General features: G+C 41.2%; 1 protein-coding gene across 1 annotated transcript in view; it reads right to left on the bottom strand.

Moving 5' to 3' along the window:
- Window positions 1–2,057: 2,057 nt before the first annotated feature.
- NEDD9 (neural precursor cell expressed, developmentally down-regulated 9) overlaps window positions 2,058–13,235 on the bottom strand; it is a 36,989-nt gene continuing 25,811 nt past the window's right edge. The window contains exons 3-7 of the mRNA XM_034067293.1: window positions 7,580–7,681; window positions 6,377–6,478; window positions 4,731–5,954; window positions 4,313–4,402; window positions 2,058–2,943 (exon numbers count right to left, since the gene is read on the bottom strand). Coding sequence (XP_033923184.1) covers window positions 2,434–2,943; window positions 4,313–4,402; window positions 4,731–5,954; window positions 6,377–6,478; window positions 7,580–7,681 — 2,028 coding nt within the window. The 3' untranslated portion in view covers window positions 2,058–2,433. The remainder of the gene's footprint in view (window positions 2,944–4,312; window positions 4,403–4,730; window positions 5,955–6,376; window positions 6,479–7,579; window positions 7,682–13,235) is intronic.

The raw sequence follows: 13,235 nt of genomic DNA on the forward strand, positions 1-13,235 counted from the left end.
GCCCCGTTCACCTCAAGGACCAGTGCTGGTGCTATGGTGAGGAGGTCTGGGATGCAGCAGGAACAGGCACTGGCAATGAGGCAGAAGAGTAGACACTTATGACTGTATTTCAGACTTGATCCCTTGTGTAACTGAGTTGGATAAATGCTTCAACTGCTTCTTCTAGACAGGCAGAGAAACTGTCTGTCCCCTCCTCTCATATCCTCAAGTTCTCATTTTACCCTATAAGCACTGATCACTCGAAAGACAGAAAGTGAACACCTCATTTTAGAATGGCTTTGATGATATTGCTGCTTGCTAATACTTCCTTTTAATATGCTTAGAAAACTCCAAAAACAAGAAAAAAACAAGACGAAGTGTTGCCTTTTTTATATAAAAAGCTAGTCATTTAATAATTTTAAAATGACTCTACAAGATAACAAACTGTAATACAGGCTTGTAATAAAGGTTCTCCTTTTGAAAGCACAAACTATCAACATAGCCACTAAGCTTCAAAACACTTTTTCATTTTCTAATAATATACAGTGAAAAAACAAACAATGGATAATGAAATCCAAAAGAATCCCAAACAATACTAGTACAAAACAGGTTCAGGTGGATTGCTTTTTGGCAGCTGGCTGTCAGTTACCATTAGCATAACTGCACTTTCTGGATGTTACAGCCAATTCTGGGCCAGCTGAGGTTGTGCTGGCTCTTGCTGCCCTTCCTGGCATGTTGGGCAGACTCTAGAAGTGACATTAAGATTGCTAAGAACAGTCTTAGCTCTGAAACAATACATTAAGGCTGCAAGATTTCATATGCTGCTGAAATGGTTTTGTTATGTAAGGCAACAAATCCTGTTTCAGTAAGGCACGTGTTCGGATACAAACTAGGTGAGAAGTTAGGCCAAAATGCCTGTTCTTGAGGTGCCACCAGTGATCCATCTGCTGATGTGAATGCTCAGAATGCATCAATGTGGGACTACCTTGAATTATTCAAGGAGAGTAGTGTTTGTGCTTTAAAAATGCCAGAATCACCTGGAATTTACCTGAGCTATTGCTCACTTTGAAGCTTTGTTTCTATTCTGAGGGCCATGGGTAAACAGCATTCTGATTTATTCTTAGGGGGTTCACAAAAGGCAACTGAGACAAATAAGCCTACGTGTGTTTTGCAGCAGCCAGCATACATGACATTTCTAAAGCAGTCTATCAATCTGCTAACAATTTTTAAGGGTTTAAATTGAAAATTACTGTGTGGGATTGTGTGTACTTACTGATGGAATGGCCCCATTAAAACAGAGGTCATTTTTAGCAACAGTGTAGTGCAGGAGGATCAGCACCTATGCAACAGAATTTGGGGTGAAAAAAGCACCCAATAGCTGAATGTAAGTCTGAATTCCAACAGATGCAACTAATTCCCAAGAATGTGTCCTACAAAAATAAGTGCTATTTCTTCATTACACTGTGTATATGCTATAGAGTTGCTTATCTGTTACTTCAAATCAAGCTGTTTTCTTTCCATAGGAATTACGATTTGTATGTTAATCCCTCTGGAAGGGACTAGTATTTTGAGACATTGCTCATCTGCAGCCTCAAAGATGAGATGAGTCCAATGGATTCTGGGATGCTTTTAGGATAACTCTTGAGTTCATGAACAGTAAGGCTTTTGAGCCTGTTAAATTTAATTGCCAATGCAAGGACATACAAGGTAAACATATATGAATTTACCTTGCTGGGAATCCATCCACTTTCTGAAATCCCATGTTGTAGTTATTAGAAACAGTGAAATTTTAATGTTGTAAGATACTAAATATATATGATTCTGCCTTCCTCCTTAGAAGTTTCTGTTTCTTACATGGCCTAAAAAAGCTTTTCTTCAAAATGATGTATGCCTTGCTTGGAGTGTTGCTTGTTGCAGTTGTGCATATATGCCAGTCAGAATGATTGAATGCTGTATATAACAAAGTGACAGCAAGAGGAGAGTTAAATTTCATGGAATTAGCCTATAGAAAGTAACTTCTAAGAAGGGAACAGAGTTCTATGAGAACCATTACACTTGCTTCGTGGATTGGTACAAGTAGGTTTCACATGTGCCAAAATCAAGATGGAATGAAACAAGAGGAGTGCAGCATCCAGTTAACAAATATACTGAGGAAACAGGCAGTATATACAAAAGATGCATGCTGCTTACCCGACGCATAATCTTTAAGGTGCTTAACTGATGTTTTAGGGAACACAGCAACATATACATATAAGCAGTGTATACAAATCTAAATGTGTATTAGAAACATAATACAGAACCAGATATACTCCCAGATCCCTGATTTCATTAGATTCTCTAACATGTAAGATTGTATTTAAAATATTCCATTAAAAAAATCTAAAAAAATAAATGATAACATTTACACAAAAATAGCTCCAGTTTGCTCTTCTGTAGGCTGGGCTCTACTGGGTTTCATAAGGATGCCATTTGGACCAGCGAGAGTTTGAACAACTGTGCGTAACGAGACAGCTCTGTCACTTGGTCCACCATCTTCTGCAGGGCTGCTGTGTTGGGGTAATGCAAGGCAGCTGTCTTGGTAGCCAGAACCACACTCCTCAGCAGTTCACACAGCTGGTTGCTGGAGTTCATCACTTTGTTGCGTATGTCCTGAGTCGCCACTTGCCTTGTGAGCATGTCCCCAATGAACACAAGTTTGTGAGCACTCAAAATGACAAACTTGCTGTGAGCCACGAAGATCCGGGGGGGCTGAGAAGCATTGACGCAACTGAAAAAGGCATCAATGGCATTTAGGAGGGAGTTGAAGTGAGTCTCACATTGGTCAGAATAGAACAAAAGCAGCTGGCTGTCACGGGAGGTGGCAGCACTGTTTGCAGTTTGGAGAGCTTGAGGTGGCTTCCATTTTGAGATGTCATTCTCTACTGGCTTTGTGATCTCTTGCTCCAGACGCTGAAACTGATTGATCTGAAAGGCAAATTAAAAAGCTCTCTTCAGAGAATATTCACATAAGATGTTATGTATTACAGTTTCACCTTATGCCTCCGGGTACTCCTGGGTATCCTAGACTGACCTGTGATAAAGTAGTATTATGTTTTCTAAGATCTTTTATTTTGGAGAGTGAGGGGTAATCAAGCACTTTGGTTACTGTAAATCCAAACACACAGAGTTCAGATGAGAAAAAACATCTAAAATATTTTATTTGCATAAAAAACCCCAAAGCACAAAACCTCATGAATTTACAGGCTGCTGCTCACTTGGAATGTTCTGAAATCACAAGTGAGAGAGATGGATCCAAGTGGCAACAACTCCTACACAATCTTTAAAAAGCTGCCATCTCTGTGGGATTTTGAGATGACAAACATTTAACTCTCACCTCTGCATTGCTTGTACAATTTTCTGCCATGCGACATGGCAAAAATGTGTTGAAGAATTAATAAGAGGGCAATGTGATAGCTCCCAATCTCACATGACCTACTTTTTGGCATTTAAAATTATGTTAAGTACAGTATTTAAGTTGATGCTATTGATGTTCACTAAACAGATGTGCAGGCATATTCAGCACATGTATTCAGTGTGGTGCAGTGATTAAGGCACTGGATTGCAGGTCAAGAAAGCCATGTTATCCAGCTGGCTTTGTGACTGACCCACTGTGAGACATTGCAGAAGTCTGTTTATCCTCTGTGGTAAACTTTTAAGACACAAAATGCCTTTTATTATAAGTATGCACTGGGCCCACCACAATGGTGCATTGTATAAAAAATAATTAGTCTCTTAAATTGAGATGATTGGAAGTTGTTTTAAAGGGGAAGGCTTATTCCTGCCACAAGAAATGTTTTAAACAGAGACCTGTGTCTGTGCTTCTACTCAATTACGAAGTGGCAAAAAGGAAATGACGGGGGCAGAGATGCTGATCTTCAGAATGGCTACTCTGGGGTTAATACTTAAGATTTCTCTGGCATAAGGAATTGTTGATACAGATGCACAGGGCCAGGAAGGGGCTAAAATCTTGATGCTCACCATCTCCCATTTGGAGCATGGCAGTGCGTGTCCTTGTCCTTTGTGTTGATGATCCATTAATGGTAGAGCCTGACAGGCACAAATCCCACTTCGAAAGAAACTAACCAGGAGCTGCTGTTTAGCCAAGACCTAATACCTGCCATCTTCACAATCTAGCACCTGGGACTTTCCAACTGCATGTGCTGGCACTCATGCACACCTCACAGCCATGATACTCACTGCTAAGGGAAGGGCCTCTCCTGCTTTACTTGACCATTACTCCTTATGTGCAAGGAACACTGCATTTTAAAGTTGTTACTGCACCCAAGAAACATACCTGATGGTGCTCAAGGTCCATCTTGCTCTGCTTCATGATATTTTCCTTTTCCAGCAGCTCCTTCTGTTGCCTTTCAAACTCTTCTTTCCCCTGTTTTGCGTAACACAAAACATTGTTAAATCAAAGCCACTCCTGAGCTAAATGAGAACTCATAGGTCAAATAACAGTCTTCTTTGTATTGGCTTTTTCACTGGTTGTGCACCACTAAGAGTTCAAAGAAAAGGATTGTGTGGCAGAGCAAAAGGCTATCACTATCGTGTATACAACAGTCTTATCTGAGAGGAAGTGTTTGCCCTGCTGAAACTACTTTTCAATATTCATTAGCATGACAATCTGATTGCTACTTTCCTGCAAACACAGGAAAGCACAGATAACTCTGAGCTGGCCCTGTGCAGAACATGACATTGGGTTTACCTACCTGCAGGTGAACATAATCGTAGTCATCCATCCAGCTCTTTTCTGAGCTCTCACTGGTAGTATTGCAAGGATTCTGACCTTTATTCAGGAGTGGCGGAAGGGAAGTGCAGTGGTTCTGTGCTTTTTCTCCATGATGCTGCATATGAGGATTATCATAAACATAGTCAGGAATGTTTGTGATACTCTCTGGTACGTTTTTGAAACGTGAGCTGCTCAGTGCCTGTTTGAAGAGCATCTCTGCGTTGACGCTGATGGTAGTGGTCAGTTGCTTGGCATCGTCTGGGACTGTCCTCGCCACCATTACAAACCGATCCAAGTCATCACACTTGTTCTGCATTCTATTGACAGCTAGAACATTCAAAGACCAGTTGTAGCTGTTCAAGTCGTGACTGGTTTGGGTAAGGATCTGGTGAGAGTCCTCCAGCCTTTGCACCTCCCTCCTCATTTTGTTAAGGAGGCTGAACTCGGGCAGGCACGAAGCATTGGCTGCTGATCCTTTTGCAAACTGGAGGTATTCCAACAGTGACTGCTCTACCTTATCCACAGCAGTGTGAATTTCATTGATGTGTTTCTCCATATATCCATAAGATCGCCAGTCTGCTGTAACGAAAGCCATAAGGTTATTGACAGCTGTCTCCACCATCTGCTGTAGACGATAAAGCCTCTCTATAGCAGTGTCTGGATCAAGGATTAATCTTTTATCCTGTGCAGTCGACGCTGAGAAAGAAGAGTCTTTTGATGTTGTTGAAGATGTCGACATGTTACTCCTTGTGCTTCCTGTGCTGGAGAAAGACAACCTATTTATCCCATCAGTCACATCATGTAAGCCTTTAGTGTCTTGGAGGACTGGTGGTGGCACATCATATACACCTTCTCTTCCTTCTGGGATGAGACTTTCGTTGAGTCCTGTCTGTTGTCCTGGGAATGCAACTCCCCTTGGGGTATCATAAACATCTTTTTGAGGTGCAATCTGCTGTCCAAGAAAATGGTTTTGATGGTTCACAGGGATGTCATAAACACCATGTTTCTGTGGCACTCCATCCGACAATAAAAGGCTCTCAGGAGGAAATTTATTAAGTTCTTTTCCAGTTGCTTTGGTGATGGGAGGAGGAATATCATATACTCCTTCTGGTCTTGCACTGTGGCCCACTGCAGATGAAAAATCCTGCACATTTTCCCTCAGGCCTGTATCATCTCGGCATGCAGATGGATGAGTTGCATAGACCTGATTCACAGAATGCAAACCATGAAACCTTTGGCTAGAAAAGTATTTTACATCTTCCATATGGCCTATAAAATGGTGGGATGGAAGACCTGATATTGTCTTTCATAAAATTCAGTTACTTATCCTGAGTTTGAGCACCCATTTTAGTATCTCATGTTTTAATATTTACCTTGCTGCAAATTCTCATAAGCAGCAAAATTGAGAAAGGCAGCATGCTGCCACAAAGATAATGTAGGTCTAATTATCAGTTCACACTCTGTAACACTAATAATGTTGATGCAGTGCTTCACTTTACCAGTTTTAACAGTTTAAAAACCTAAGGAAATCTTTGAATCTCCTTTTCCCTCAGGAAACTCTTCTTTAAATATGTCTTCGATCAGACATGAAAGTACAGAATCTTGTGGAAACAGTATAATACTTACCATTTTGGCAGGTGGTATGTCATAGACTCCTAAAGCTTTTGCTTCTCCCACGGGAACTGGAAGTGCAGGCGCCTTAACTGATGTGGGGGGAATGTCATATATCTAAAGAAAGAATAAATTTGTTACAGAAAGAAGTCACTTCATGAAAGCTCTAATCTCAAATAAGTTTTCTTGGTTTCTGTGTTTTCTCTTAAACAGCCTTCAACTTTGTTTCATATGGGAAAGCTGCTTGGATTTGCCTAGTATTTCAGACAGCTGGGAAGAAATGCACTTAGCTAGGTCCCCTCTGGGCAATTGTGTGGACATCAGGTTGGAGAGGTGAAGTCTTCACAGCTGACTTCCATCCTGAGAGTTATGTCAAGGCCAGTCTATTACAGATAACTGTTGGGGTGAACAGGGAAGCACTATACTCATGTGACCAGAACTGATCACACTCTAACTGACAGAGATTTAGAGGGGTTGAGGAATATGCTTGTACTTTTACACACCAAACTCTCTGAAGCTAAGACTGTCTCTATCAGCATCACCCATCTGCTTTAATGGGTGCAGTGTGAGCTGCTGCTAGCAGAGAGTGCAGCTGTCAGAGGTTTCAAGTGTCCCACTTGGTGGCATGTCCTACACAACAGTGGGTTCTGCATGAAGTCTAAGGCCACTGTCCGAAAGTCTCTTAACCCAGATTTCCCAGCATTTGGTGTCAGTTTGTTTTAAGTACTAAAGGGTTTCAGCATTGTTTCCAAGAGGAGTAATCTTGAGGACTGAATGCTAAGGGCGTTCCCCTGAACAAAGATGTATTTCAAGTTCAGTGACACGGTGCAGTAGATATGTGGTGAAAAAAAACCTCCCTGCATAGCAGCTGTTCATTTAGGCGATGATTTTACCCTTACTGAGTGAATTACTGTCAACTAACAACAAAGTAAGGGGGGAAAAAGTGTCCCTAGGCAGCAAGTTTATTCTGTTTAGATACACTCTTTGATCAAAACACAGAGAACAAATGGGATTTTCATGTTTGGTGTGCTGCCAAATCTTAGTCAACATCAAATACAACTTTGAAATACTTCTGCGCTCTGTGAATAAGCCACAGTATTTAATTAAAACATATTTTATCTCTGAAATGAGAGAACTTGCTTTACTCATAAACTTCTGGTGAACGTTCATCACCTTTTGTGCCCTGTCAGTGCTGTTGGCAGTTTTATTGGTACCTACCCCTTGGAGAGGGCGAACCGGGGGGATATCGTAGGTATCCTTCTGGTATTTGGAAGGGAATTCATAAACATAACCTTGTCCTGACCTGACTGGAGTTATTACCTGTGAGATAAAAGAAAAAGAGGAAACATAAGTCTTTGAGGATCTTGCCATGTTCTCTCTGTAACTACACAGGGTATAAACAATCCAGTACTATTTATGTTTTATGTGGCAATGTTAGTGACACAAGCCTACATATACTTCTGACAGTTGAATGCTACAAAATGATTGTTAGAAGCTATAAATGCACCATCTTCTCCTTCCAGACCAGTTCTGACACAGCTGCTCGCTAGTGCTACAGTGTCTTCTATTTGTCATGTGCAGATTCTCCAGCAGGTCTAAGAGAGCTTGGTCCCTTCTTCCCACTAACTGCCCATTAGCACAGACTACATGAAGTGACAGTTGCATCACCCATTCACTGAGATAAGGGCTATGTATATGCTGATCCTGTTGAGGTGTTGAGTGTCCCCACTTACTGACAGAGGTGTAAAATACTATGTTCAGGCTCTGGGAGTCTACTCCTTTGCTTGTGGAGGTATTTCTCACCTACTCGGGCAGGACATCTATGTCCCTGTGCTCCATAGGAAAATAGCCTGACATCCTGAATAAGTGAGTGTGAGCTGTGGCTTGGAAATTCTTTACATAGAAAGGCTATGCTTAAACCTTTCAAAGCAGGACATTCAATTTTGCTGTCTCTGTTTGGTTTGTCTATATTGGTGGCTAAGCCATTCTTGAAATATATAATGCAAGAAGAGCTTCTGGAAGAAAAAAAAGGCTAGAATTTATAATTTTTTTTTTGTAATTTTCTAAACCATTAACTACCATAATAACTTCAAATAAAATTTGGTGAAAAATAAATACCTTATGTACTGGACAGCATCTGCATGGCAGAATTTTAGTACAGTGTGGTATAAAAGAAATGTTACCTAACCCCGAGAAAGAGCTGTGTTTATAGTGGAAATGCTGACATCTTAACCTCTGCTGGTGCTACTTAGCTCTAAGAAAAAACATGAATACTATAACCTGAAAGCATAAAATGGCAAATTATATAGGCCTGTACATGATGTGTCTTTGTATTCAGCTGAGGAGTATTCTGTACCAGAGCTACCTGTCTTTAGAAATGTATGCAAAATGTACAACAGAATTTGTGCCCAAATGCTCAGTAAAGATCGTGTAACAGTTTTTGCTGTAAGGAATCTTGGCATCCTGGTCAGATTTTACACTGAGTTTTGCTTGATTGAGGTCTGCAGTGAAAGTCCTTTATGCTAACTTGCTGCCTCCTCTCTGCCATGTTAACAGCACAGGCTTTTCCTCTTCTTTTTACTTGCTGCCCAAATATTGCTGTGTAATCTCTGTCCCTGTACTGTGAAACAAACACTCAATTTCCACAGACACCCTTCCCCAAGATGACTGCCATTCCAGTATACAGTACATACACTGATTCAATGTGAGAAGCCCAAGGCAGCGTGCCTGGTAATGCCAGCCACTGTATTGACTGCGTGTGCTTTACGAGAGGAAGGAGCATCCATGAATGGTAGGCGCAGGAAGACAGTGGGTTTTGTTGCTGTTTTTCCTTGAATTAGCATCAGAAGACAGGAACTGGAAATAGTATGGCCTCCGGAGCACTGGGTCAGTTTGCTGCCCATGAGAGAACTCTGGCAGCATTGGATGTGGGATTAATAGGGTTTACATATGTATCACATTTTTAAAAATAATTTAAAGATGTACTGAATTTATGACAGGCCATTCCTCTCCCACAGAGCCATCTTCTGCAATGTAAAAGTTATCTACAGACAGAACTTGAGAGAAAGTTCTTAAATTACTGGAAGCTGCCCAATAATGAATCACTCCAGACCACTCTAGTGGCCTTCTCAGGCCACTATCACATTATTCTGAGATTATTCTGTTTGTCTGAGAAACTTGTAACTTATATCAACATTGCTTCCTCATGCATTTCTGCCAGTGAAGGCTAGTGATCAGACCAGCATAGTTTGCTGTATATTTTTTGCAAACCCCCCTTCAAGTCAGGACAGAAGGATTTGGTTTTAAGCAATGTTTACAAACAGGTTCCTGCAAGGGGCTCCAAAACTACAACCATGGTGTTGCTTCAATAACAAGTCACCGGGTGTTTAAAAATGATCCTCCGGGATAACCAGCCATGCACAGGAAATACAAAGGGCTGTTCTATGGGTAGCCCCTCTCTGCTAACTGTTCCTCTATTGTGAACACTGGCTTTAGGCTACTTGCTAATATGCTGGGAAACTGCTTGACCATCCCAAGGGAAAAAACAAACAGACTGTTCATGGCAGGCAGCCAGAGGTCCCACACCAGCCCTGGAAGCAGAGGGGACCAGTGACTGTTGCAGTTTGGCTCTGCTTTGCCTGCCAATCATTACCTAGCTGGGGAAGGCAGGAGTTGTGCTGTGTCAGGCTCCAAACAGACAGATCCCTCAGACTGAAATTGTTATAAACCCGTGTTCTGTTGTGGTCTGCCCCAGAAGCAGAACTCTATCGTAAACCCAGAGCAAGACTAAAATTTGACTGGATCTCGTCCAGGCCTCAGATGTGGGATGCTTCTTACAGTCCTGCCCATGGAAGCAATGTACAACACCTGCAGAAGCCTTATGGCAACTCAGTTCTCAAAGGTTTGCACAGCACGTTAGAGAAGTGCGTTTACACAAAGCTCAGCAATAACTGTCCTACCCATCTCATACCTAAATTCATACAAGATACAAGACACCACCTCTTTCCTTGCTCAAAGAAGTCATTTCCATGAGCAAACTCAAAAGAAGCCGCAGGCCCCTAATAAAAAAAAGGGAGCTGATGTGAGCACCCCAGGCAACAACCCATAGAATCACAGAAAGTTGGAAAAAAACTTTCAGATCATTAAGTCCAACCATAAACTGAACACTGCCAAGTCTACCACTAAAGCATGTCTCTATGCATGCACAAGTAAAACCGCTTGCTCTTGTTGTTATAAGTAAACATGATATTTTGCTTTTGTAGAAAGAAGCCCTGGTGGCAAAGCAGATGATATCCTTACACCATGGAACCTGGAATATACATAGAAGAGAAGCTCTGCTCATGCCCAGTATTTACAGAAGGATCTTCCCTCATTCTGCATAGAGCAGCATCATGCAGCTGCAGCTATTTCTGTAGCTCATCCTTAGAGACCTTTCCCACTTTTCAAAAAAGGCTGACATACCAGATGCTGTATGAAAGGATTACAGTGCTATAAGGTTGCTGGTTTTATTTACTGTGCTGTGATACAATCCTAAATAACCACACTAAAGCTAGACTGGCCAGATCAAAGAAGCTGGTTTCAGTCACCACTGCAGGACTTTTTTTATCTTATATCTTTCACTCTTTCCTGAGTTGCAAATCCAAAGTAGTGGTCAAGCAGGGTCACTCCTTTATTTCGGTGTTTCCGGCTGTTGTCAAAGGAAGTGAGAGATTAAAATGCAAAGTGCCTGATCTGGATATTCACCATGAGTACAGCCTGCCTACATGGGTGACTATGGACAGAACACCTGACCAGTCTGCAGGGCTGCACTTAGCAGTGCACTCTGCTTAAGGTGACGTTTATTTTCCAAATAAGACTGCATCAGAGGCTTTTATGCTTGCTCCTTTTTAGGCTTCTGAAAAAGCTATATGAAAGACAGAAAATACAACTTTTAAGAAACTCAGCAACACCCAAGGTTTGTTGATAACATGAAAGAAAGCTTTTTTCTTCCAGTGACTCAAGTACATTTTCCTGTGTGGAGGATTATTACCCAGTAACAACATGTGCTAAGCAATTTCATAATAAAATCCTCTAAAAATGCTAATCTGGCCTGCACTGAGTACAAGAAAGTTTCCTTTGCTTATCTTGACCCCTCTTCCCTTCCAGCACTTTTCATTAAGTTAAACATGCCTCTGGACTGCTCATTCCTAGTCAGTTCAGAACAGAAGCAGCTCATCACCAAAACATACCTTGAGTGAAGGTTTTGTAGCAGCAATTAAAAGAGTACCCATGCTACTGGCAAAGTGAAAACGTGAAGCATGTTCTGACTCTCATGTCCCCAAGACAGGAAGCCAGGACATGTGGTCACACTGCTCTTCTGTATGAGGAAGAGAAAGGTAGCTGGGTAGATGAAGTAAAAGAGTTACCAAGCCTGGTATTTTCAGAAGTAACTTTTGATTTTGGATATTCAATCATAAATATATTAAATGAGCTTGCTGCTTCTGAATTGGATACTGAGCCCTCTGACAGCATCATTGAGCCATTTTTGTTATGGGTTTGAATGTTTGATGGCAGTTTAGTTTTGAAGATGGACTTCAGAAAATAGGTGGCTACAAAAAAAAAGTTCCCCTTATCCCACTTCTGGAACAGGGATAGCAGCCCCATCTGGTACTTAGGAATTTATTTCCTAACAAATGTCACTGAAACGCAGAACTCATGAGGAGTCTTTTTCCTTTTACCTCTTCTCTTTTAAGCATGCCTGTGGTCATCTGAGCTTAAATAATCCTGCATTTCAAACCAGCAATTTTCCGTGTTTACGCACTGAGGGAAACAGATGGTCTTCCCACAAACTATCTAGCCCAACATTCTCAAAACATTGTTAACCACTTAATCCGTGCAGAGTAGCTAACAGGCACCAGGTTTGGCTCTGGTGAAATGTGTAATGAGGGTACTTCAATCTTCAGTACTGCAAAACAAAGACAGTTGAGTATAAAATTTGTTCTGTTCATGTTAAAGATGATGCTCTTCCAAAAGCAATTACCTGGGTCTTTTCCATGCCAATGGCATGTTCCTAACCAAGAAAAAGTGCTGAATATGCATGTACTTTGCAAAATATCCAGTCCTGTGGGTCATTAAATTCCTCTTCCTCAATCATATGGAAAAAAAGCCTGTTCTACTTCTAGAATTAAAATGGACATTAGGCTGCAACACAGAACACTCCTAAGGCAGCAACAATACGGTTCTCATGCTTATGGCATATGTACAACACCATAGTTTACATTGTTTAACAAGGACAAAAAGTGAGCAAACTCCTAGGCTTGTAAGGAAAATAAAATAGCCAGAGTGAATATGGAAAAAATATAAAAAAGAGAGAATGAGGGGAAAATCCCCTAATCCCTACTCTTTTGAACTCCTAGTCCTTTGGAAGAAAGTAGCAGCAGCCACTGAATGATGCTGGATCAGGCGCTAAACCATCTCTTAGTTGGTGCACACACTTAGGAAATGTGTCTCCTCAGATGCCTTTTTTGGGGGGGCAAGGTTCTGTGGCTAAGATGAACTGCAAGAAAGTTGTGTTAAAGAACAGCCTCTAAGCTAATCATGGTATTTGATCCTGGCCCACTGGCTAAAACCCTATCCTTTTTTACAGTTAGCACTTAGTGTTTCCTCTCCTGTCTTCTGCAAGATGCATCAAGATTTCCAGTGACTGATAATGAATTTCCTGGCAGTAATACGTTTTGTATCACTTGGTATTGTCTATTGTAAAAAAATGAGCAAAAATGTTTTTATGAAGCAGTAGCCTTGATTTACTTGCTATATACAATGACATACGATGCATTTCCTAGCTGTCAGTGAGTAAAGGTTGGGGTTTAATTCTCACTTGTGCTAAGGATACTCA

This window comes from Melopsittacus undulatus, chromosome 1, assembly GCF_012275295.1.
Source record: "Melopsittacus undulatus isolate bMelUnd1 chromosome 1, bMelUnd1.mat.Z, whole genome shotgun sequence".
In the NCBI taxonomy this organism is placed as follows: domain Eukaryota; kingdom Metazoa; phylum Chordata; class Aves; order Psittaciformes; family Psittaculidae; genus Melopsittacus; species Melopsittacus undulatus.